The 27,871-nt window shown below is 41.5% G+C and overlaps 1 protein-coding gene across 1 annotated transcript in view; it reads left to right on the forward strand.

The window, feature by feature from the left end:
• Positions 1 to 848: 848 nt before the first annotated feature.
• Positions 849 to 27,871, forward strand: part of LOC6542591 — a 37,538-nt gene continuing 10,515 nt past the window's right edge. Inside the window, exons 1-2 of the mRNA XM_026979347.1 lie at positions 849 to 1,632; positions 7,023 to 7,108. Coding sequence (XP_026835148.1) covers positions 7,045 to 7,108 — 64 coding nt within the window. The 5' untranslated portion in view covers positions 849 to 1,632; positions 7,023 to 7,044. The remainder of the gene's footprint in view (positions 1,633 to 7,022; positions 7,109 to 27,871) is intronic.

Below are 27,871 nucleotides of genomic sequence, written 5' to 3' on the forward strand. Positions count from 1 at the left end.
ACCGTGTTGCATCAGCATAATTGCAAATTTTTATGATTATGACACTTTGGGCGCAAAGTGCCTTTGCCAATGGCAACTAATTTCTGCAGCCATCTCAGTCGCAGTCTGGTGGTCATCTACATGGGTAAGCTCCACTTAAGTACTTCGAGTAGGCTGTTGCCCGACTTTTGGCAAGCGGTTTGATTTACAATTATGCTGGATTTGAATTTGGATCCGAAGTGGAGTCACTGACCAGCCGGAAAGTCGCCAGTTTGGCCAACATTCGTCAATGTTAGTCCCATTTAAAGTGGCGGATGTGGAGTGGTATGGGAGGACATAGTTAAGGGGTATAAGTATAATGAGTAAAAATGTCTTTGACATCTCAAAATCTGCAAGACTGTATTTTTGTTTTAGTTCTTTCTGGAAAAAAAAAATGATAACTGAAATTAAATAAGCAGCTTATATTAAATGAAGTTCTCTTTTAGCTTAAAATCGAACACTCTGAAAACAGCAATTATTCGATAGCTGAATATTACAAGTAAAAATTTTAGGGTTTATTTATTGTGTAATATTTAAACTTTATTAAATTTTAAATATTGTTTTTATATTTTGCCCACAGTGTGTTGTCTTTTTTGAAGGGGAGTAGTGGTGAGTACGGTCAAGCAGTCAAACACAAAGCAGTCAGGAATCGGGCCAAGCAGTATTGCAGGGGAAATCAAGCAGTGTGAGGAGAACCAAGCAGTGGTGGCTACACAAGCATTTATGGATACGAAACCCACCACACGTGTGTTCTCTCTCTCTCCTCGCTTTTCCATTCGTGATTTTCCGACGACGGACGACGGATTTTCCGAACCGTCTTCGTTGGCCATTCGCCAATTGGGAAATCTGTGCACAGGACTCGCAGTATCGCGAATCCCGCAACTCCTGCTGCAGTTTACATTGCGTTGTCCTTGCGTGAGGACGTGCGTAGATCACCATTTTAATTTCCGCAGTATTACGAGTGTCGGACATAAGAAAAAAGTTGTTTAAAAAAACGAGTTGAACTGCACTGAAACCGCAGGATTGAACCCTATTTTTGCTGTGGATTGCGTGTGTGCGAGCTGCAGTTTTTGTGTTTCTGACATAGCATTTACCAAAACAGAAGGCGGAGAATAGGGAAAAGGATACGACGAAGGATCTGCCATAGTCCCAAACTCTGTGTGTGTGTGTGTGGGTAAGGCTGTTGCTTCCTCGCCCCCAGTGCATGTGTGTGTGTGAGTGCGAGTGTGTTTGTGCAGTCACGTGTTCTAAGGTGATTTTAACGAGTTCCGTGATACGCGAAATGAGATAAGGAACGAAAAAGGAGCAAAATCGGGAGGAGCGCACGGCTTAGGTGGGCACAAAAAGGAGCAACAAGAGGCCACGCAGCCAAAGCCAACAACCAAATCCCCATTCGCCAGGACACACAGGATACCTGCTCGGTGCTCCTTAAAGGATTCTCTGATAAATCAACCGAAAATTGCATAAAACAAAATTGTTTGCCAAATTGTGCGCAGCAAGAGAACCAAAAAGCAAAAGGCAAGGCCGCACACTCACATGTGAAATATGATTAGCCAGTTACATTGAAAGTACAACAAAATAAAAAGGGAGAAAACTTACGCAAATAACCTGAAGGTAGGAATACATTATAATCCCTTTGACATAAGTTAATGCTGGGTTAAGATGTCAGGAAGGATATTGAAATAGGATTAGGAATATTTAGATTCTTATATTAGAAAAACATAAGAAGAACGGTATCTAAATTTAAATTGATTCTGAACATTTGCAATATAATACTAATACTTTAGTAATGGTTCATTAGCGATTTCTTTTGTTGTAAATAGCTGAAACAGTTTACTTTTAAGAATATTATCCTCGACGGAATGCAAGACAAGGTTTTAAAAACGGATCATAAGCCAGTTCAGCGAAAGGATCAACCTTCCACGAACTTTGAGTCATCCTCTGTGCTGCTGTAATTTCATATATCGCAATCTGCGACGTTTAATTTTGATGCACCATGTCCCTGCTCCTGGCAAGGCAATTTGACGATTCCATGGGTATCCTTTCACATCCCAGCCAGCGGAAGATAAGCCGGAAGATGTAGAGAAGGGCGTGCCCGTCTCATCCAGCAGGCAAACAAAACTTGTCAATTGCCAGGGAGCGTGTCTCCGGGACCTCGGGCTCATCCTTTTTGGTAAACATTTCCCATAGTTGCCGGGGAACTAGGCAACAATGTCTTGAGCTCAGCCCTGCTGCTTCGATTTGCCCGTTTTTTGTTGATGGAAAATGTCAACTGCCTGGCAGAGTTTTCATCCTCACTTTCGGGCAACTGACTAGGCAAAAATTGTATTTAGTGGGACAATCAATATCGTATGAGGGAGGGGCAGTCAGTTGGGCGGCAGTCAAACATTTATTTGATTGACTGATTGATATGTGAAATGATTTATTGCTGCCGGAGGACGAGTAGGCGAAGGACGAAGAAAAGTGCTGGCAAGTGCCCACACAAGCAGCTGAGTCGAAACAGTTCCAAAACAAAACGAGCAGTCCCTTAACCAGTCGAGCAGGAGCATTTATTTCTCCGTCTATCTCTGCAGTTTTTGATATCCTGCTCTGTTTTTGCGTTGGATTTCCACAGCTCTGTAAAAGTGGCTTGGTCCAAACTTTTTCGCACGTTTTATGGGAGAATAAAGTAAATAATGAAAGCTATTTAGCACAGCCAAGGGGCACATTAAGTCGTCGCCAGCCTTTTCGGATTATCCTACGACCGGCTTAAAAATAACAATAGGACCCAGCTCCTGCTTGCACACTGTGCAAAACAAACGCTGGCGGGCTTTTAGTTAAAAAATACATGAATCTGTAAAAATAGGTTGTTAAACAACTCTCTTTAAACTCTTTGCTTATTTAATGGGAAGGAATATGCAATTCGCAAAAACTGTACGTCATACTTTTCCAGAAATCTACGAAATTTTTGTCAAAAGTCAATATTATCAAGAGATATAAATTATTTCGCATTCCTTTACTACCCCATTAATACAGTTCTAATTAATTATAAATATAATTCGCATTATTTTACGTGCACAAACTACAAAATTTTGGCAAACCAAGAGATTTTTAAGTCCAGTCAAAAACAAATCCTTTCAAAATGCAGAACGTGTTCAGCGAATTTCCTGGTGCTTGCGTCGGATTTTGAAAATTGCCATTGCTGTTATTTAAATAAAACTGAAAGGATAATATTGGCGTGGAATCCTTGTGACAGCACTTCCTGTTCTGTTTTGGCTGTGTAATATCCGTCGAGAGAGGTAAACTGTGACCAGCGTTTAATGAGCTGTGTCCTGATCTGCGCCTCGAATGGCCGGCGGCTCCTTTCGCCAGTTCGCTGTTGAGCTGGAGAAATTTCAGCCATTTTTTACTGCCACCTGCAACGGTGTCGCATTCTTCTCTCGACCAGGCATTTCTCTTATAGCCTGGCTCTTTTATTATCGTTGTTTTTAAACTATTTGGTTCCGCTGCAAGTGCTGTGGCATATGAAAAAGAACACTGAGGGGAGCCGCTGCGAAATTCGGGCGAAAATGCGAAAGATTCACTTAACTAGGCGTGGGTGTTAATTAGTTTTTGGCAGTGCCCCGCAATTCTGTTTTCCTATTAATTTTCACATATTTGTTTCAGCATATTACGTGCGTGTATACGTAATCAATGGCTTCTGCTGGTCCGAAAGGAATTTCCAAGAAGGAAATATATGGCTTTGTCATCTCACTTGAGCTTTGATCTACAAAAGCTGGTAAAATGACCAAGGATTTCTTCAATTAGTATTGGCATAACTGGGTTAGTCTTGGTTCTCCCGGGCATTTAATATTTATTGGATAATTAAATGTTTATCCCATTATGCCTCGAATTTATTTATTAGCTTTCTGTTAAGAAATACGTTTGAATTAAAATTGAAAAATTAGTTCAACTGCTTATTGTACCATTTGCACATATGCATTTTGATTTATAGACCAAAAGTTTGATAATTATAACAAATGAGCAAATAAAATTGGCAAACATTTTGATTCATTTATTTATGTTGAAAATTAACATATACATGTGTATATATTTTATATATTAGAGACACACATGAACGTTTATTATATGTTCCAATTTCTTGGAATCGAGCATTGATGCGAATTGAGATTTCCGTCAACTTTTCAAAGCAAGCTGCCTTCTCGCAAAAACTTGTTCACAATTCTCAGCTTTAATTCTTATCACATGGATGGAAAGAACTTTACCAATTTTTTACTGTCGGGATGAACAAATTTTTTTCCGCCACATCACAAATCTTGCACCGACTCAAACTTCGCCCCAACAAGTACAAGAACATGGAGGTACAAAAGACCTTGGGGCTATTGAAAAATATCTCATATGCAAGCCCATTGTTGTTATTGGCATAGCCACTAGTTCTCCAATTTCAAGGATCTCAAGTGGCTCCCTTGACTGCGGCAGTGTGTGTGTAATCCAAGGCCCCTTTTCCTACTTTTTGGCGCTAAAGGCGCATCTCAAGTGCAACATTTGCCAGAGGGGTGGAAGTATCTGTACCTAGCATATTTGTTGTTCCTTTGCGGCTGCGAAAATGTTGTGGCATGTGGAAATTTATTTCATAATCTCTGCAACAAAAATCCAAAACTGCACAAAATAAAAAGAAATGGGCAAAACTTTGCATATGAGCGGGCGAATCGGGATAGGGAAACTACGAGTAGCTAAGCATGTAATTTATATCCTTGAATGGTCCCTCCTTTTCCCCCTGCAAACTCACTTCAGTTTTTGGGCTTCTCCTGGGTTTTTTGGGTATCTGCATCATGCAGTTATTGCCGATGCCCAGGAGCGTGGGCAGCAGAATTATGAAGGGGATATCGGGGGTCCCCACCAAAGCGCTTATGTTTTTATATAACGTATGGTCTTATACATGTATGCTTCAGCTAAAATTCTCATAAAAGATACATTTATTCATATCCACGGACTTCAATTCGAAATAGGCCATGAATTATATGAAATATCACAAAATATTGGGCACTCGCATTATTTAGCAACTGCGCCTCTGCTCAAATTGCAAAATATTCCTCTTTCTGTGGCGGAAGTTTTGCGAGTTTTCTGGTATTGGACTGAGCGGTCATAAATTTGTTTCTGCTCCTGTTGTGGTGTCTGGCTTTCCTGCTGCTGCATTGCTTCACTTCGTTGCAATTTTATTTGACCACATAAATTGTTTACCAATTTTCACAAGTCCTGTGCAACTCCGTCGCTTCTGTGTATGTGTGCTTTGCCTTATGCCTTTGAAGGCTTAAAGCGGTTTAATCGCTCCCTTCCTCTCAGCAAACCCATTTTGATTTAGCTCGCATTGCCCAGCAATCTATCTTGGTGGTTTTAAAAATGTATTTACTTGCCATTGTAATCGTAGTTCGTAGTTGTTTGCAATCGAGCAATCTGTGAAAGGCTGCAGACTCAACAGCAGCAGATGTCATGGCGAATTTCGGGGATGAGTGGACATATTTATTGCAATGATTGTTTTGCAAATTGCTCTAAGTGAAGGAAGCAGGATTATTGTGATTGCATGACTCTCTCAGAATTTATGTACTTCACTTTTGAATTGAAAAATCAAAATCTTACGCTCGAAAGTGCATTGTACGCAATGAATGAGAGGTAGTAATTGACTTTTTAGCATTACAACCAAATGGTAATGGTAACCGAATTGTTGCTAAATATGTAAGTATACATATTTGGAAATTAACACTAAAAGAGGAGTATCCTTAACATTTTGCATTTTTCCAAGTCCGGATAATCGTTAAGCTCATTCAGACTCCCGATTACACGCGTTTCCAGTAGAATGGAAAACGGCGGACTTAGAATCTGTTTCCTTCACTTCGTTAGTTAACTTCCTCCAGATGCAATTAACAAACGGTATGGGGTTTAAGGGCAGCTGATTTTTATTAAATCCTTCTTTTCGGTTTTCTTGTCTGCTGAAGTAGGGAAAAACAGAGAAAAGCAAAAGGAAAGGGAGCAGAACGTCTGGAAGTGCAGTTTGCGGCTTATCGCATTGGTAGCAGACTTGGCCCCTTTGTTTGTCGCACTCGGTCGTTTCAGTTTGTCAATGCATAAATTAAAAAGTTGAAAGTTTTTACCCAATTCTCCGCCTTTCTGGGTTAGTTTTGTGCTGACCTTAATGAAGCCAAAGCAATTAAGAAAGGTCCTGCAGAGTTAATGGACTGCACACAGAATGGCCATTTGGCTGAGTCTTTGGGCCATGTGAGCAGCACAAGGAATCCGCATACGAGAACTCCATGGTCTGGCTTCTTTGGCCCGATACTGTAATACAATTTGCTGCCATTAAAGATTACAACTTGTTAAAGTTGCTCCATCGAATCCCTCGACCAGGGGATTATTATAATCCGATTTTCAACTTGAAATGTGCTCTGAAAAAAGAGGCAGGAATTTTTCGAAAAATGCTATGCTCACAGTCTCGAAAGAAGCAGCATTTGATGTGCAGTTAGACAACATTGTGTTTTTCGGACGTACCCCATCCCCGTTAATGGAAAACTTTTCACTTCGACTTTTTGGCTATGTATGTGTGTGGGACGAGGAAAATCGCTGCAGTTTTCTTTATAGTTATTACTTTATACAGTTTCCCCTTGTTCCTTTCCTTCTGATTACGAAATTGCTTTCAATACTTTCGGCCAAAGAAGTGACTATAAGAAACTCACTTTGCAACACCTGCCTCAAGGAAAGCAGTCGGCCCAGTTGGTTGCATTGGCCAACGAGAGTTACGTGTTGCAGGCAAAGTTTAACGCATTAAGAACCAAAGTTGTTGTCTGGCCACATTTCGGCATTTTGCGGTTGGGTCTTAAGGCATCAAATGGCTTACATTTTCACTACCCATTAGTTTTGCATTTTTGAAGAAAAACTACGCTTTTACCCCAGGTTTTTAGGGCCTAGCACAATCGATAATTTAAAAATGTTCCCAACCTTACCAAATTAAATACTCAACGTTCTCATTTCAGCAACCATAGATAAACTAGCAACATGCGGTTTCCACAGAATGCCTATCAAACGGCATTGACCACAATTCTTCTGGCGCTCACATTAGGTAAGTAGATTTCACATTATTTGTAATGGACAAATAGGCAAATTTACCTACGAATGTGTACACACGAAATGAAAATCTGTTACCGGCAATTTGCTCGTTTATGTCAAGCTGAGATTTGAAGCGCAGCGGTAAATTCCTTTTTAATAATTTTAGTCAAACTAAAAAGTTAAAATTTATTTTAAATAATACGGAACACTGCAGTTCTTGTGGTTAAATATGCGATTAAAAATATGTGAAATAATTATATTAAATTGATAGGAAACATTGAAATGCAATTATGACAGAGAATGCTAAAAAATAAAACATTTATGGGCACTAACAATGTTTTCAATTTCACCCTGTGTATCTTGGCTTACAGCCCAAATGTTAATTTGTTGTGATTAAATTTGATGCCATAGAAATGAGGCTGATTCGAACTTATGACACTCCGCGAATACAGAACGCTGTACATTTATTTCACGAAAATCGATATAAATATTTCATTGAAATTCGTTTAATAGCCCTAATTGCGGTTAAGTCGAGTATGAATATGGGATTAGTGGGTATAAAAAGTAAGCCTCTTTGGCGAAGCTTCAATTTAACTAACAAACGGCAACCTAATTTACTGCGATTTAATTTACCCTTTCCGCATTTAAATCACACATGCATACAAAATAACCAAAATAACAACTTTTTTGCCATATGTATCAGTGCAAAAAATGAAGCATAAATTATGCTAATAAATTTCACAAACATACTAAGAACCGATGATTCCTACTCTGGCAGTCAAAGAGATCGGTTGTGTCGCGCGCATGCAAAAGTGATTTATTTTTTGCTTATCGGTGCATTCCCTTTTGTGCTCAAAATAGCACAAATCATTTATTTGGGCGCTGCTTTGAGCGGTGTCGGCAGTTTGACAAAAACAAAAAGTGCATCAGGTGAAGTGCATTCAAACGGTGCTTTCTGCCCTTCGGGCAAGTCATCTACCTCACCCCGCGCAGAACTGCACAAGAGGTAAACAAACTTTGCTTATCAGTAAAACCGAACTGTTTATGCTCTGTTCCGGACATTTGGGCCCGCAAATTATTTGCTGAATATTAAGACAATATAAAAACAATGAATGAAAACAGTTTCGATGACTCTCAGCTTATAAAGAAGCAGATTGATCATGAAAAAATGTTCTCAATAGCTGGAAAATTACCTAGTAAGATTAGAGACGAGTGCCGATCAGAAATTCAACGCATTACATGCAATAAGTCTCAAAGCAGTCCCACCACAACAACAGTGACATTTTCTAGTGCCAGTAGCAGCACCATATACACAATGGCAAATCCCACAATGAGCAGCATCTGTTCTGGTTCAAGTGTAGCAAACCAAGAATGTTCCCAATTGACCAGCCCCGACATTGCAGCAAAAAATCTAAGCGGTGCTGCCAGAAGATTACTGGATGATCAAAATCGGAAAGCAGGCAAGAGAAAAAATGCAAAGCCACTGTCCCCCATCCTTAAACCGAAAAGAGTGAGCAGTACCCAGGGCCCGCACTTGGTCCCCACAATTAACCAGAAGGCAAGCTCTAGTAACAGGTTTGCTATTCTCGACACGGACATCATTACTAATGAAGAAAACGGGGAAGACATGATGTCTGAGGATGCCGATGATGCTAGTGCCCGCATGGACGAATTTCAATCTGCAGAAAACAATACTGCCAATAAATCCCAGGAAACATCTAACGCCAACAATCAACTCAAAGATTTTAAAAAACCACCCCAAATTGTTGTTAATATTAGCAACTTAAATGACCTATTTGAGCTCATACAAGAAAAGGCAAGTCTAGATAACGTCGTAGTCAAAGCTAACCAAGGGGAAACAGTCAGAATATTTCCCAAAGACAGTGACACTTACAGAAAAATTGTTAGCTATATGGATGAAATTGGTATGCAGTTTCACACTTACCAAATGCTGACAGAAAAAGCACACAGAATTGTAGTAAGGGACTTACATCACAGCACACAAAACAAAGATATAACGGCCGATCTGAAATGTTTAGGCTATGAAGTACTTCACATTCACAACCCTAGTTCAAGGGTTAATAAAGATGAAAAACTCAATATTTTTTTCATTAACATTAAGCCCTGCCCTAATATTAATGAAATTTATCACGTGAAGACCCTTTGCCGACAGAAAATACGGATCGAAAGGATGCGAAAGTCTAGTGAAATTGCACAATGTCGACGTTGCCAGGAGTATGGCCATACAGCTAAATACTGCCGCAGACATCCAAATTGTGCCAGGTGTGGTGAAAATCACCAAACCACACAATGTACACGTCCTGTAGATGCTCTGCCCACATGCTATCACTGTTCTCACGATCACATGGCTAGTTATAAAGGTTGCCATAAGTACCAGGAGCTTCTCCGCAGATCTATGGGGCCTGCGAAGAAGGCGAATCACTTAAATAGGCAGAATCATGGGTTCAACCATAGAGATCAGCAACAGTTTCCTTCCGTGCAGATTAATCGCCGTAAGAGTACTAACCAGTCAACTGAAGATCAGCAACCAACACAACAACACCAAAATATGGTACAGCATCAACCATCTATAGGCCCTGGGGTAAATACAAAAGTATCCTATGCCACAGTAGCAAAAGAATACTCTAATACAACTCCCTCCAAGGATGGACCAGCTCAGCGACGTTTATATAACTTACAAACGCAACAGTTATCGCAGCAACAACGACTGAACACTCAGCAAAATAATTCACTTGACGTCCAAGCATTGTTACAACAGCAACAACAACAGTTCCAAGAATGGCAGCAGCAAATGCAACAACAACAACAACATCAGTTTCTTATGTGGTTGCAACAGCAGCAACAAGATCAGCAACATCACAGAAATCAAACCAATCAACGACTTGAAAAGCTCGAAAGAATGGTATTTGAAATAACCACCATGTTAAAGCAAGGAGCTGGGAATGAACATACCTACCAGCTTTCTAACAACGCTCCACACCCACAATGAATCCACTAAAGATTCTTATTTGGAATGCCAACGGCATTTCAAGAAAAGCTAAAGATATTGAGCTTTACGCGCACAATAATAGCGTGGACATTCTTCTTGTGACGGAACTTAGAATTAAAAGAGGGGATACTGTTAAGATATATGGTTATGCTTTCTATCCAGCATTTAGGCCATCGCAAAATAATAATAGCGTTGGTGGAGCAGCCGTGTTCGTTAGGACAACTCTTCGCCATTTCCCGCAAAGGGTCATAGAGACACGCAGCATACAAATGTCTACAGTAAAAGTAGCTACAGGACTGGGTGACGTGCAGTTCGGCGCCATTTACTGTCCTCCCAGTGTTAGTATCGACGAAAGACAATTTACTGACACAATACGCTCTTGCGGCCAACGGTATATGATTGGTGGCGACTGGAACGCCCGACACTGGCTTTGGGGCGACACCTACAATTCACCCCGGGGGCGTGAGCTAGCGGAAGCCATCTCTATCACTGGAGCTAAGATACTTGCAACTGGTTCGCCAACCAGGTATCCTTATGTACCCAGTCATACGCCTTCCTGCATTGACTTCGCGGTGCATCATGGTATACCAGATTCCCTAACAAGTATAACACAAAGTTGGGATCTGGACTCCGATCACTTGCCTTTGATCATCAGTATTGTGACAGATAGTACCCATGTGAATCCAAGTCCACGATTAGTCAACAAGCACACTGACCCGCTCGCTTTTAGTCAACAACTGGAGAGCATGATCCCGTTGAACATCACGCTAAATTCTGGTGAAGAAATTGAAATGGCTGTTGATCACCTTACGCAAAGTATTCACAGGGCTGCGACTGCATCTACGCCTTCTGTTCCTCGGACAGGCACCCCCTATGGAATATCCCTAACAAGAGAGGCTAGAGAGCTCCTGACACAGAAAAGGAGACTCAGAAGGCGAGCAATCCGATCTCAAGATCCCTGGGACCGCATCTTATGGAACCGTGCTGCAAAACAACTACGAAATGTGGTAAGAGACCTTCGAAGTATCTTTTTTGAGCAGAAGCTGGCTTCTATGGACTATACGGTGGATGCTGGGTATTCACTCTGGAAGTCCACCAAATCCCTCAAAAGACAACCGTTCAGACAGGTACCCATTAGATGCCCGGGAGGTGAACTTGCTAAAAACGAGGAGGAACAGGCCAATTCCTTTGCAAATCATTTGGAGACTAGGTTCACCCATTACCAATTCGCTACAATGGAGCAGAATCGAGAGACGCTTGACAGCCTAGAGATACCCCTACAAATGTCGCTACCAATTAAACCAATCAGGGTTGAGGAAATTGCCGAAGTCATTAAATCAATGCCAATAAAGAAGACTCCTGGCATCGACAATGTCTGTAATGCCACGTTAAAAGCGCTACCTCTCCGAGCCATCCTATACATGGCGAAAATATTTAATGCTATATTTAGGGTGCAGTCCTTCCCAAAGCAGTGGAAAATGGCAGCAATTCTCATGATACATAAGCCTGGGAAACCTGAAGAGGATCCGGAATCGTATCGGCCCATAAGTCTGCTGTCTTCGCTATCCAAGATATGGGAAAGGCTGATTGCCAACAGACTAGGTGACTTTATTAAGGAGCGCCGTATCCTCCCAGATCACCAGTTTGGATTTCGACAGGGACACAGCACTGTGGAGCAGGTTCACAGACTGGTTAAGCACATTATTCAGGCGTTTGACGACTTGGAATACTGCAATGCTGTATTTATTGACATGCAGCAAGCATTTGACAGAGTCTGGCATATCGGCCTACTCTGCAAAATAAAAAAGCTGCTTCCAGCACCATACTATGGAGTCCTGAAATCTTACCTGGAAGATAGGAAGTTCATGGTCAGGGTCAGAAGCACCTACTCAACCCCTTGCTACATGAGAGCTGGAGTTCCGCAGGGCAGCGTCCTCGGCCCGCTGCTCTACTCAATATTTACCGCGGATTTGCCTTGCCCAAATATGCACCATATGGAAGCTCCCAGGAAGGCCCTACTCGCCACTTACGCTGACGATATCGCACTGTTATACAGCTCCAGTTCTTGCACTGAGGCAGCACGTGGCCTCCAAGAGTATCTCAATACTTTGGCTGCATGGTGCAAAAGATGGAACTTAAAGGTAAATCCACATAAGACCATCAATCCTTGTTTCACCTTGAAGACTCTCATTAGGCGCACACCACCCATACAATTTGATGGCGTAACCCTAGAACAACCTCTGCAGGCTAAATACCTTGGGATCACCCTTGACAAACGGTTGACCTTTGGCCCACACTTAAAAGCTGCGGCACGGAGATGCGGTCAGAGAATGCAACAACTGCGATGGTTGATCAACAGAAGAAGCACCATGACACTTAGAGCCAAAAGGGCAGTATACGCCCACTGTATAGCCCCGATCTGGCTATATGGAGTGCAGATCTGGGGTATTGCTGCAAAATCGAACTATAAACGCATTGAGGTCTTGCAAAATCGTGCAATGCGTGCCATCACCAACTGCCCATACTATGTACGTAGCTCAACCCTTCATCGGGACCTTAATCTGCATACAGTGGAAGAACAGATCTCAAGGCACACAAGCAGATACAGTGATAGGCTTAAAAGACACCACAGCATGCTAGCAAGACGCCTACTCCCTGCCAGGCCTCTAAGAAGGCTTAAAAGAAAGGGCTTTGCCAAAACAATTGGACAGCTTTAAAGACCCCCTCGACGTTTGAGACTCTGTTGTTAGTCTTCCCACGATAAGTGAGAAGTTTGGTTATATTATTTATATGTTTAATTGCAATGTTATGGTACTAGTACTGCATGTACGGATTCGTCGCTTTATAATAATAAACATTTAAAAAAAAAAAAAAAAACTAAGAACCGATGCGCCACATAACTCTAAAATTTGATTTAGAATGCGGCCACATTCAAATCTCAATACTTTAAGCCAATAACTCATGCTGTCATCGTCTTCTGCTCCTCGAGCACATATACCCACTATATGGGATTATATCTGGCCGCGCTTTACACACACTTCAAATTTTTATTGCCTCGTCTTTGCGGCTTTCGCCGCCGTTGGAGGTCTCATTTTATTTACCATCGCACATAAATTTCACGAACCGCACGCACAGTCGAACCAACGTACACATAAATATTTCAGCATCTGCTGGGAGAAGGCTTCCAAACTGATTTATTCAATAAATCACACAAGTTGCTGCCACCGCCGCCATTCACCTGGCCTTAACCCTTGGACGTGAGCGGCAGCTGCGAGTCCTAACATATCTGCATCTTCGGCCCAGTCAATCGGTTTCAGGAGCGGACTGCCAGGACACATGTCAATGAAGTGGCGAATGTATCACACAAACGCATTTGCCTTTGGCCCCAAGTCGTAGGCATTTCTCCATGGGCAAACCAGGATCTGACAGTTGATTTTTCTCCAATATATATAACTATATCCATTGCCCACTCCATCGCCAGAAACTCAAATGACGGCGAATACATCAAACGCCATTTAAGCCCTTCGCGTGACTGAAATTTTCGACTCTTTGTCACTCGGAGCGATCTGGATTTGGGCTGTTATCCTTTCCACAGCTCCATCCAATCCCGTTCCCAGCTCCTCGCTGCCACGACACGACATCTGTAGGTGTGTGCGAGGGGTCTTGACAAATGCCTCCAACGTGCCTGGCATTTGTTTCGTGTAGCATACCTTTTGGGGCATTATTTAGTAGTGTGTCCCACTACTTGTGTGTAGGCTGTGGATGCTGTGACAAGTGACTGTCTGGCTTAGCTCTCCCTATTTTCCCCATTTACCTGCAGGCTGTAGACAAAATAACGCCGGCTTAAAGCCGTGTAAAAATTACAAAAGCTAGACTAAGAACGAATAGTGAAAATAGTCAGAAACGAAACATAAGTGCACATGCTACTATATTAGTTGCCAAACATAAGGTCTACAACCAAACTATTTTGTCAAGTATTTACATTTCACTTACCCATCTCGAAATATTGTGTATTTTGAATATAACACGAGTGATTTGATGCGCATGCATGAATACTAAATATTTCTATTTGAGTAAATAAAGTCTCTACATAAATCACAAAGGTTGATGACCATTATTGTGCTTGGCTTGAACTCGCCAATACCTCTTCGCATTTTCAAAAACAAGCCCCATTGAACCGTGATTCGGTGCACACAAGCCGTGCATCGACAGTCCCACCGCCCACGTGTTTCGGTTGAGCCTTCAATGGCCAGGCAGGACATTAGCCATGCAAAAAGGACGAAGGGCAACACACCGCCCACACCTGCGACGTCTGCGACGTCTGCGTCTGGCCATACGCTCAGTGTCGCACAAAAACGTTTATTAACCTACCATTATCGAGCCGGTCCCAAGTGCACTCGCTGTAGACGACGACATTGTACCACACATCGGGGACCTTCAGATCCACCCACAACCCACAACCCACAGAGCACGGAGCACAGAGCTCCCAGAACACCCACAATTCACGGGCCCTGATAAAAATCTCCAACACGCACAACAATCGGGGAAAGAGCAAAATGTTTTTGTAGTACCATTTTAGAGGTTTCGGGTGGGGGATTCAGCAGGATTCAGGATTCAGTTCCCTGCGTGGCCGAGTGCCGGGCCTAGTACACAAGTGGCTAATTAGTTTTGGGGCTATGTAAATCGGTCGTGCACTTGATTTACTTTTAATAACCACATGCCGCGAGTGCTTGCAAATTTGTGACAATATTATTTCCACTTCAGTTTGTCTCAAAACTCGCGTTAGTGCCCTAATGTTTGGGGAAATTGTCATTTATTTGGGGGCTTCTTAGAACTTGGCGTTGGTTGGTGGGTGAAATTAGTGGCTGTTGGGCGCAATAGGTTGTAATTTGTATTAGCCGCAAATGTGATTTAAATTGCAAGGGTCCGGAAGGTCAGCTAAATGGAAAGGTGTGGCTTTCCCAGACTTTATTGATTTTCCTCTATTGGGGTTACTATGCCTCTAGTGCTTGGGCCATTAGTTCGGGGAAAACAATAAATTGTGATTGATCAGCTTTGGGTAAGTTTATATTTACGATTAATATTAACTGGACACCGCGTATCTTGTAGCATTTGGGTATACACCGAATTGAATCCAACTGATACCCTTAAAATATCTTTATTTCCATCCAAGAAATCAATTAATCGCTTCCGAAACAACAGCACAAACGCTTCAAGTGGCAGCTTCGCCCGTCTTTAATTAAAGCTCAGTCGAGGCAACCTCTTCGCTTGGAAAATCAATTCCTGTATATATTATCGAACCAATTACAGTGCATTCCGTGGCGTAGAATTCCTGATCCGATGTCATCTCGCCAACCACTTTTCCACTCGAGACGGGCCACCGCACGGTTTTCCCCCTTAAAGGATGCTTGACTCGGCTTCTCCTTTCGCATGGCATACTTAAAACTAACAGGCAAATCAATGGACGAGGGGACTGCAAAAAATATGAAAAAGCTCAGCTCCGCCTGGGTGTTGGGAATTTCGATTTTGAGTCCTCGTTTACTAAAAAATCATAGCCAAAACCAAACGAAAAACGAGAATATACGAGAACAGCCAACAATCACACGGAAACCAAACTGAAAACCTTACATTTAAGATTTACACAAAATCGTACGATTTATGAAAAACATATCCTATATTTAGGATTTCTGCAGGAATATTTCGTTAGCATAAATAGTATTTATGTTGGCGCTTTAGAATACTATTTGCATTAAATCTGATACCTAATATTAGCACTAACGTTTGAGAACAAGTTAGGTGGAAAAACCTAATTTTTATGCAAAAATGTTGCACTCAAATTTCGATTGTGTTTTTTCCCCCAGTGCACCTATGGAAGCCCCGAACAACTATTATTGATGCAGGAACCTGTGTGGGGGAATTGGTAGGAAGGTGGTTGGATCGTTACATAAAATGCATGAAAATCTCGATTCGGCTAAGAGCAAAAAAGCGGTCCAAAGTTGCGGAGAAGAGGCGGGGATGAGGAAACAAATTGAAGCTTTAGCCACGACTGACAAACTGCAGCTGTAACGGCCAAATGTTTTTGGCCATTTTATTTTTCATTTTCGCTTCGTTTTCGTTGTCAAGCGGATGGGATGAAGCTTAACAATTTTTATGGCGACGTCCCATCGAAAGAGGGGCTGCAAAATATGGTTGCAGCCATGGGTTAAGCGGCTTAATTGCTCTGGTAAGGTCAATTCGGGGATGCAAGCCCTCCAAAAAGGAAAACTATTTTCATGGCATGTGCCTGTGGGTGAGCCATGAAGAAATTTGCATAATAACAGGAAACAATCTCGCCTGTGTGCGAGTGCGTGCCCTGTGCGACCATTAGGGTTCCCATCTAACCCCGGTCATTGGCATCGCTTGGGGTTGGGGATCCCAAACTATGCACCGGAAAAGGATGTGTTAGTTTGACAAAATGCAGCTGGAAAGCCAATGCAGCCCTCGGCTACTAAAATGTGTCCTAATATTAACGCAGTTCACTGAAAAGTCTAGATATGCCAAACATTTTTAGTCCACAAACGTGTTTATCTATTTATTAACTTTAATGTTTAGCACTTCGTGTCCTTATTTTCTGGACTAGGTTTATTTAAGATTTTTGTAATAAATCTGCTTGCAAGTGAACCTGCCCATAATCCTATCAAGTAAATTGAATTTTAGATATAAAATCATGTAATTTTACACCAAATACCAGCGCAGATAAGACGATAATAAGCCCTTGAACTTCACCCATGTGTCCTAGAGCGAATTTCAAAGGGGCGAGTTCATAAAGGACATTATATAAATCATGTTTAAGACCCCTGCGGCACGTTATTGTTTTTAAAACACACTAATTATCTGGATTGCCCTCGGGCTCGCGACAGATTTGCATGCTCGAGAATTTTAATATACGCATGTATGCCAGCTATTATCCAGTGCTGTTATTGTTGCTGCTGTTGCTGTTGTTGCCGTTGGACGATCCTGCTCCTTGCCACGCTTGCAAATAGTTAATAATCGTTATTAATATCTACGTGGGCAAAATGGCTGGTGCATAACACCACCAAAGCGCTGCACATGAACACAAACTGGGGCGTAGAGACAACAATTTTCACCTCCATTATGCAGCAAACCACTGAGCCCCACGTGGCACGGCCCAATCGGGTTTTGCTGTTATACTAAAACGGATTATAGAGTAAAATTACGCCTACAGGCGAAATTTTAATTAAATTATGACCTTTCTCCTATTCGAAACAATAAACAAAATTGTAGCGAATGGGGCTTGCAGTATTCATTCGTTTCCGGAGTAAATTCTCAAGAAGTACCATTTGTGGAATTTCATGAATAATGATTGCATTTTGCGAGCGATTCAACTTGCAATTTTGTTAAGTGGGTCAAGGGTTCGTGATGTGGCCCAGAAGTGTTTGTGCTTTTTAAGCACACGAGTTTTAGCCTGACTTTCAATAAATACTAAATTGTTTTACATAATATTCCAGCGAGTTTCCGCGCAAATAAAGGCTCATCCACTCACTCACTCACTTCATTGCCCTGAGCCTGCCGTCGGAGTTAAATTTCTTCGGAAGCTGCCCCTTTTTACTGCCACTACGAAATGCATTGCAATTCATAACCCCGAGAGCGAAAAGGGTCTCGATTGGAGCGCGAAGAGGTGGTGCTGCATATTTAATGGCCATATCGCCATCACATGTGCAACTATAGTGGCGTTCCCGAGTCGGGGCAATCAACAAACGGCACAAAACGTGACCGACACCCCAAGCCCCCAAGCCATTCACCTTCGACCTCATGCCACCTTTCACCTGCTGACGTAAAAACTTAATGAAAGCATTTTCCATGAATACTTGCAATTAAACAATTTACGAGACACTGCAACAAAACAACAACGCTCGAGTGGCAAATTAATAAACTTGACAGCTTTTCCAGCTTTCAACAGCCCTTTCTTCTTTCCTTGTGCAAAACACCTCGTAATTGCTGCGACAACTGGAAAGTAATCAAAGTTATTGATTAAAAAATTCCCACTTGCAATGCCAAATGCCAAATGCCATCTCCATGTCGCAATGTCGACATGTTTGGGCTTCGCTCCTAACAAAAGTTTCACAGCTAAAAATTATTGCACATTTCGTCCTGGCGATGCTTTCACTATTGTTGTGACCTCAAATAATGAACGTGCCACGGGGCTTCCAATAAACACGTACGTATCGAATGGCACTAGCGGGTCACAGGGAAACTTTGCGGAGTTCTGGCATTCGCCGCCAATTGCAATTGACATTCCAGGGCGGTCTGGGCTTGGCTCGATTTATCGGAAAGTGTGGCAAGTAACCTCCAGGAATTACTGTCAATTTAATTGATACCCTACTTTATTGTTATTGGTTTTGCGAGGGGTGTTTTCACTAAAGCTGAGTAACACAGGTCAAGTGAATGAGTTGCTTTGCCCTAAATTAAGAGAATTTAAATTAAAATTCAGTAATATTTGATGGGCACAAGGCACAATGCATATTATAACATTTAATTGTGTTGTAAGCTATTTGGACAGCAGTAAACCATACCACTTTTGTCATGTGTTCAAAGTTGCAACCACACATCCGTGGCTACGCATACTTATAGCCACAAATTCTCCGCCAAGAAGCGCAGCCAGCCACCCACATGAAGCCGCAAATCAATGAATATAACTTCACACAAAACTCAATTTTCAACAAGTTTTCCGCATTCTAAACACATTTTTCTTGGTCCCGCCCACAAACAATTCGAAGCGACACAATGTGGCCGACACCAAACCACCAAAAACCTCGAAAGCCGAGACTGAAACTCGAAATTAAGGCCAAGACGTCATGATAAAAACTTTTGTCCCTTTCTTGTGCATGCTTCCTCCTGATTTTATTTGATTTTTTGTTTTTTTTGTTTTACTTTGACAGAGGCGGTTTCTGGCTTTTCACACGCCAACTTGAACTTGACGCATGTTTCTTGGCAAACAATACGACATCTCACGCCCCAAACTCGAACGGGCTGTGTTTTATACTCATTAAAATGCGCGGCATCGGGTCGGTGCCATCAACGAAGTTAAAGGCGGAGGGCCAAGGATGTGGCAAAGACATTCTGCGGGTGGCCAGAAGGACCTGACCTGACCTGGCCTGAACTGAGCTGAGCCGAGCCGAGCTGAAATGCCGTTTCGGCATCTTTGAACGGCAGCCAAACAAATCTTATTTAATTTGGATTTGGCGCCTTCGCACGCCAACCACCCAGCGAAGTTCCATTAGGCTCGGCGGAGATGGCATCGTGAGGGGATAGAAAGTGGGTCAAAGTGTACTATCTGGATTTAAATATGAAATGTGGGTATTTCTATGAAATATGTCCATTTTAAATAGTGATACAAAAAATGTAGCACGTGCATAAATCACGAAGCAGTTGGTCAAACTATACTTCTTAGAACATCATATAAATTAATATATATTATATTATATATAATAACTTATATATTAACTAAACTTATATATTTTTTTTTTAATTTATATTATATTATATATAATATATATTATATAAACACAACTTAAATTCAGGATGTTAGACAATAGCTTATTCTTCTGCCACTAACAACAGTTTTGCTCACTTTTTCTTACTTTCAAAAGTAACAGCAAAGCCGGAGATATAATATATTTTGTAGACAGACGGCATTAATGACAAGTTCTCTAGTTCGGCTCTAGTTCAACCAGCTCAAAAAATCTGAACACGTTTCATGATATTGTATCAGCATCATTAATCACTTTGCATTCGCATCCAAGACTAGTTCCCAACTAATTTTTAGGCGACAATTGGCCATGCCAATCACGTCACGCTGCCATCGCTGACGGGAATCCTTTTCGGCTCGTCCTCGAAAGGACACAGCTGTTGCTCCAGGAATCTCAAGTGCATTTGAATGGCTTGCTACTTGCCGCCTCAGCGAATCGCCGATCGCCGGGCTGCTGTTTGCCAAAGTGTTAAATGTCATGAAGGGAATGCGCAGCTGGTCCTTTGAATTTATGGAATTTCCACGGCGCATTTACATTTACTACACGCCATATTTATTATTTATGCTCGCAGCGGGAGGGGCACTTCAAAATGGGGGGAAAAGTCAGCCAATAGACGCGCTGACAAGACGCGTTTTCCACCGATGTCTGGAGTACTTTGACTCCTTGCCATCTCCCATTGGCGCGCATTTCCGCTTTTAAAACGCTGCTAAAGTTTTTCCTTTGCCTGTCAAATATTTCAAAGCTGTTGCACACATTTTCGCTGGAGCTCTGCATTTCCTATATAGTTTCGCCAGCGTTGTAGTATCTAAAAGGTCACCGGGTGGACGTGGACGGGCTGCTTCCGGTTTGTATTCGAAAAGTTGAAATTGAATTAACGCCAAAAATTATGCAGCTACAGTTGGCCATTTTATTATTCTCGGCACTCCGTAAAATGAGTGCTTCCAGCACATGCATGTCTGGCATGCTAATTAAAGCCAAATTGATTTCCCAAAGCTCGACAGGGGCCAACCTTAAGGTCCAACTAAATTGGGGATCAATTAGCAGTCATGCCAGCCATTTGTTTGGCCAAAAAAGGAGTTCAGTAGGTAAATAATAATTTTCACATAGTACAATTTGTTAAAGTTACTACTTAAAGTTACCCAAGTTCTGTCATCCGCTTTGCAGGAATGCCAACTGTATAAAGTTATTTTAATTTTATAACATTTCTTAGAGCCTTAACTCTACCAATTCCTTCTGCTTCCTCCGCATAAAATAACCAGCAAAGTATGCCGAAGCCCACAGACAGAAATACAAGTCCCCAAATAACATTTCAACAACATTAATAAATTAGTTCAAGTAATTGAAACTTTGCGGTTGTTCAAAAAGGAGAATGGAAAAGTTTTCTTTTTTTGTTTGCTATCAGAAGGACAAATGGAATTATTGTGAAAATAAGCTGAAATCGCTTTGTGACAAATCGTTGAGATGCCCCAAAGACCGGTCTCCATTGTTGTTGACAATTCGTTCGGGAATTGATAAAAGATAATTTAATTCTATGGTCTGGCAGCGAAGTGAGCCTGGGGACTGAAAATGATTCTTTCAAATGAAAATTCTTAACAAAAAAAAGAACCGTCTTGACGGCTTGTCTCAGGTGTCGATTAACAAGTGACCAATTAGACTAATTCGCGCAGTCAATAAAGTAAAGGTAATTAAGCGACTGCCCAGCCCGCCCTCCTGCTCTTATCAATTTGCTGCAAAAAACCAATTAATCATTTATACGCTCATTATACTTTAAAACTGGCTAATTTCGACTTAATTTGACCCGGCCAAACGAAATTCTCGAGCGCTTTTTCGGCCGGGGAATCCAGTCCACAGGATTTCCCCTTTCCTCCGTTTCCTTTTCATGGCAATTGAGCTGGCTTCAATTGTGCTTGAAATTTGCACGATTAGCGAAACGATCCGACAGTCCAGCGTCCTGGAATTGAATCCTGGGTTAGGCGGAATGCGACAAGAATTTTGCTGGCCACAGACACTGTGCAATGAATCATAAGCTTTTATCGCCCAAGTTTTAATTAATTGCAACGAAACCCCAATAAATAGTATAAGGTTGTGCTAGCACTTAAATGAAAAAAATGCTAACACACTTTGGAAGACAGAAAAATAATTTACTATGATTTTAGCATTCTGGCGGTACATTCAAGTTCCAAGAAAATTAGCAACTCTGTTCGCCTTGCGCAATTACCGCAATTAACATTTATGCGGGTGGCCTCAAATGGCAGGGGAGACTGGCTCCCACTCAAAAAACCCGTTAGGTAATTAAGTAGAAAATTGCAAAAATTAACAAAAACAAAAAGAGAAAAAGAATGCACTAAGTCGAGAGCAGCAATGAGTTCGCCCTGGCCTGCTGGAGATTTTGGCGTGGAAAAGTCTTAGACTGCTTAGGGAAAATTAATTAAAAATAAACATGGCACACGCTTGTACTTAGGGAATGCCAACAAAAATAGACCGCAGGCGGCTGGGAAAAGAAACAGGAAAAAACAAAAGGAGACGTGGAGGGAAAACCCATATCCAGACAAATAAGAAAAATGAAAGCCGGGCTAGCCAAATTCCAAACAAAAGCTCACGAAACATTTTGCGGGCACAAATCCGAGGCGATAAGAAAATAAGTAACAAAGAACGCAGTGCAGGACGAGCGCAGAAGAGAGCGGAGAAGAGTGCAGGACGAAAAAAAGAAAAGGACCTGGCCAGGACACAGAAAGCGCCAAGAGTATTTAGTAATTACGTCAAGGCAGCGAGTGAGGAGCGATTAGAAGGGAGATCCCCAAGCTAGGTGAAAATTGCATTAAAAATGTTCTGGCAGTGTGTTCCGGCCTAAGCTTCTTCTACACTCTAGGTAATTCCTCACAGCAAGGAGTATTTCTTTTGATAGCAATAAATTGAGATATTTTGATCTAAGCTTTGAGTTTGTATTGAAATCATTTGGTTTCTAAAACAAATGAAGTACATTTAATCATTTGAAGTGTGCTGTTATTATAAATGCTGCTAGTATAAATAAGTTAAAACTATATAGCTTAAATGTACTTTTAGCTTCCCATTTTTTACCGTGTAATACACCGAACATGCGAGCAAATGAAATACGGCACGATTTTCCCCCCCTGAAACAGGCGAAGCATGGATGACCCTGTGGGCGGTGGGTGTTAAATTGGAAAAGGAGGCGGGCTTCCATGGGTCAGACATATGAAAACTTTAGCACTCAGGAAACAGGAAACTATTGTTCTGCGGTGTCTGCCTCCTGGCTCCAACGGTAATTGTCCGGCCCTCAAATACGTCCCCATCCACCTCCGCCAACCAAACCGGCAAAACACCAGGTGTGCCTCGTTTATTTGGTAGGCCAAGCAATGTCAAACTGCCTGATGTTTGATGCATGCATATATCTATGCAGCCAAATATATACCTATATATATATGGTAGTTGGATATTGTGTTCCTGGCAGGTAATTTGCGTTTAATTTGCTGGTAACTTTGACCCCCTTTTCATTGCGGCACTGGCAAAAAGTGCATTTGACATTACCCATTCGGGTTAAGGCAAAATGGCAAACTATTATGCTAAATAATAGTAATGAAGTATTTTCACAAATGTTTCTATCATCTATCTGCCAGCGGTGTTATGGTACACTATAATATCTCTTAAAGGGGGTGGTATGTGTAATTATGCGATAACCACTAAGATGGCTTGGCTTAAAGAAGGAACAACATATAAGGGCAAGAATAAGTAGATTCTAATTTATTTGTAGGCGGATGGGGAAATCTACTTAAGGAAGCATATTAAAATCCGTATAGCAAAGAGAGGGAAAAAATCAAATGCATTCTGCATCAAACGAGGAAAATAATAAAATATTAAAATAAATCAAGAGGAAAAACATGCCATAAAACAACATACGAAGGATATTCGCAGGGCAAAGGATATGTATAATCCAGTAAGAAGAGCATATTTCTAAGAGAATATTGCAATCGCTTTCACAAAAAACAGGACTCGGTTGAGTGGCTATAAGTGGGCCAGTCTAGAGCGCCAATAAGAGCCGATATCCAGATTGACTTGCTGCTTTTGTTATATGAATATTTATATAATTACAGGCCATGGAGAGATCCAGCCATCGGGCTTTGATAAAATTACTTTATAGAGTTTGATTTGATATCCAGCGAAGTTCACAATAATAAATAACTTATACACAACGAGAATTAATTTAATAAATAAACTAATGAATTGTTCCAATTATTAGATGTATTGCCTAATAGTTGGAAAATACGAGCACAAAGTTTCTGCATAAATATCAAGCAATTAATTACTCATTTTCAAAGAGAACGCAAATGTCTGAGCCAACTTGGCCTAACTCGTTGCCATTCATGGGAACTCTTCGCTCGATTTTGAATGGCAAACTTTTATTGAACATTTTGTTTTCCCGCCAGGCTGAACAAATCAAAGCGCATTAAGCCTGTCAGCTTTGAGCCAGAAATTCGTCTTTCAATAAATTGCCTGCTAGCACTTCCCCTTTGAAAGTAGAGAAAACTCTGCTTCGGATTTTTCCATTCGGCTATTTGTGCCATTGAACTGCAGCAGGCAAGTGGAAATTAACGCAGGCCGCTTTAATTTGCAATTTCAATTCACTTGGATTTATCGCAGTCCCCTTCGACTATATTGCCTGCTGATTTCTAGACAATAAAGCCCGATTCCGAGTGCATGTCGAGCAATAATATATTAGAAGGGGAGGAACCTTCCTTCCTCCCGCACAAAAACCCAAGCCCAATCGATACACCCTCGGCCACAAATCTTCCCCTTACCCGTCGCGTGTCCGGGCCAAATTTTGGCTGGCAATCAAAACGCATTGCCAATCAATTGATTTACACAAAGCCTCCCACCCGCTAACATGTCTGATTTGGCAAATAGCTGTCATTGGGTTATCATAATGTCACTCACAGCGTTTTCGGAAGACATGCCATCCAAAATGGTTCTGGCGAACTACTCTCCCCTATGCTTTTTCCTCTATTCATCTTGACAGTATTTTAGTTTCAGAAAAAGGGTAGAAATTTTCCCAAAGGACCCTGTGAAGTTGAATTAGGTTGGCTTAGCAGTCCTCACATACAGATTTTTCATTATAAACGGGTATTTAATTTATTTTAGTAATACTGTAAATGTGACGCTATGCAGTTTAAGAAAAATTGAGCTTAAGCTTACCTCATTATTTGCAATTGAAATTATTCGTTCTACACAAGTACAAGTTCTGTTTCCCAAATTTCTAAAGCATTTAAATTTCAAGTTGCATTAAAAATGCAAGCTGAGTGACAAAGTTTATAGCTTCGGCTTTTGGGCCAGGCCAAATAAATTGACCGCATCTATCTCGGCTGTCACCTTTGTTCAGCTAATTAAACTAATGCAATCCTCGACCGAAAATCAACAGCCAGGGCTGTTAAGTCAAGCCAAAATCTATGTTGAATCAGATGGTCTGGACTCCGGATTTCGGGCCGGACTTGCTTTTGGCCCGGACAAATAGGATAACAAAACATGACAAAACAACGAAAGCCATTGAAGCGGCTGGCGGAGCAGTTCCGCAAAAGACTAAGTTAAATTTATAGGCATCGAGGGCAGGAATTGCAACTTCCGCCCGAAACACACACACACACACGTACATGTTTGGGGGAATTCCCCAGATTCTGAGGCACTGGCAACTTCATTTCACAGTAGCTGCTAACTTTAGAGAAGTTTGCTCCACATGAACCGACGACAAGGCCGAGATAAAATATAAATGGTTTCGGTTTACTTGCGAGTGGGCGGACACACACACTACACACATACATACATCGGGGGGTCCTGGGAAGCGGAAGTGCCACTGATAGCCGTCACATGCTGGAGATTTACTTATTACTGCCCGAGTCCCGAGTACCGAGTCCTGACTGCTGAGTCCTGAGCCGACATCCTGTTTAGTGGGAGGTGCTTTGTTTTGAAGTCGCTTCATTGGCCCCTTTACCTTTTTTCGACAGCTCCTCTCTTGACTCTCGACACCCTTCTGTGTGCTTGGGACGTAATTTGTGCCCCCAAGGAGGCCGCAGGACAAAGGACACTGAAGTCAGCAGGGACAGGCTGTTGCTTCGTGCTTTTAGTGACTTTGACAGTTTTATACGATTTATGTCATGGTAAATTAAAAATTACGCGTGCTTCCAGTGGCTCCGTCTTACAAGTTAATTCTGTTCAGTCAGTGGAGGGTTGTTCCCGAGGTTGGATATGTTAGGGTGCGTCGGGGGTGGTTGAGTTCTATGAGTGGGTGAGATTAGAAAATAAAGATAAATAAAACGTCATGGGTGTTGCTTGGTGATGTTTATATTTTGCTTATATCTTCTATGTCGCATACTTTCAAAGGACATAGATTTATGATTAATTTGATAAATGGTTAGTATTTGCATAACTGCCTGTTTTATGGCTTGGACAGGAATAAAATTCTGCACAAGCGATGGAAAAAACTTTAATCCATAAATGTCTCGGATGAAAAAAACGGATAGGAAATGCTGTTACTTAATAAATAAATACATTTTTGGCATGCAAACTAAAACGGAAAGGTGTTCAATTAGAAGCAAAACAGATATCGTCGATCTAAAGTTGTTAGACGAATCTAAAGCTTCACTTATTCTATTCAGCAACTCGCAAATCTGTGTTGCACATTTTTCCCATTCACAGACCCAATCGTTTTTCATTCCCCGTGAAAAGCGAGCTCACAAAAAATGTATAAAATTTCGCCAGCAAATCTGGAACGTTAATCTCTTCGTTAAACTCAAGTTATTTACAGGTCAACAAGTCAGCAGCTCTTTTTGCAACGGAAACGGCAAAAATCCAAAAAGGAAACCTTGAACCCAGTCCACAAAAAGAGTTCCCCTCGGCCTAAACGACCATTTAACAGACACTTGTGTGGCCCATTTTGTCCGCCTTGCCGCGACAAATTGTGTAAAAAATAAAATAGGTTGCTGGACAAAAATTGCAGAGAAAGCCGGAAAATTTAACAAATCCTCAAATAATTTGAACGTCTGGGCGCAGCACTCTCTATGCTAGTGTGTGTGTGGGTGTGTGTGTTTGGGGGCGTGGCAGCATGGTAACAGTATAAATTTCCACCTGTGCTCTGTGCGAGGAAAAACATGCTGCCACTGCAATTTTCGCCTTTCGCATTGGAAAATGAATGCAAAAGCGAGCAAAAATCGTCAAAAAAAATATATAGAAAACCTGGTATTTCACCCACCCACACACACACACACACACAAGTGAGATCGAAAAAGGATAATAAAAAGCTCATTGCAACAAATTCCTGCACAATTTTCTGGTGTTAGATTAGAAACGGTAGGCGAGGGCTTTTGAAAGGAACCACCTTCAAAAGGAGACCAGACACCACGTGAAACCATGGTCCTCCATTTTTCGACTCATTCCAGAGGCCAGCAATTTTACTTTTCCTATTTTCTTTTATTATTTAGCCCGGCTATGCGAGTGTGCCTCACTTTCAGCTGTTTGATCCTTGCACTTTTTCATAGCTTTTACCCTGCAACCTCCTTGTTCCACCCCACTATCTATTTCCCTTTTTATACTTTTTTTCGTACTTGAACATTTCCCACGTTGCTTTACACTTGGGCACTTGTTCGTGGGATTTTATGAGCTTAGTTGGCGATTTAGCGATGCTTGTCTTATTTAGTTTTTAAATAAATGGCCAAGGATGTTAAGTTGGCTTTCGCTTGGCGCTGTTAAGCGGAAGTGGCTGAAACTTGTTGGATTTCCTATGGCGGCACCCTTTATCTGATTTTAAGGATTTGGAGGGCATTAGATGTATCTATATGTCAAGAAATTATTTAAATATTAGAAGTTATCTTAAAGGTATATAAAAGTATAGTTCGTCACTTTTTTAATCATGTTTTTTTTTTTTGTTTAACATGGTGTGAAACACCACACTTATAACTACAGTAGGTTTAAGAAATAAATATCGAGAAATGAAAACTTTTGTGGTGCCACATTGGTTACACGGTTCAGAGAATGTGTTTGCAATTAGTGAACGGAAGACATTAAATTGTGATATAGCATCCCCCAGAAGCCAACCGAAAAGTGGAAAATGTGCCATTAAAAGCCAAACACCACGGAGTCAACTCTTTAAGCGTAAACAGAAAAGGAGGGCGGACCAGACTGTCACGGGTTTTTGTGCTTAAATTTCATAATCAACACAAAGGACAGGCACAGA

The sequence above is a fragment of the Drosophila erecta genome, unplaced genomic scaffold, assembly GCF_003286155.1.
Source record: "Drosophila erecta strain 14021-0224.00,06,07 unplaced genomic scaffold, DereRS2 tig00000055-arrow-pilon, whole genome shotgun sequence".
NCBI lineage: Eukaryota > Metazoa > Arthropoda > Insecta > Diptera > Drosophilidae > Drosophila > Drosophila erecta.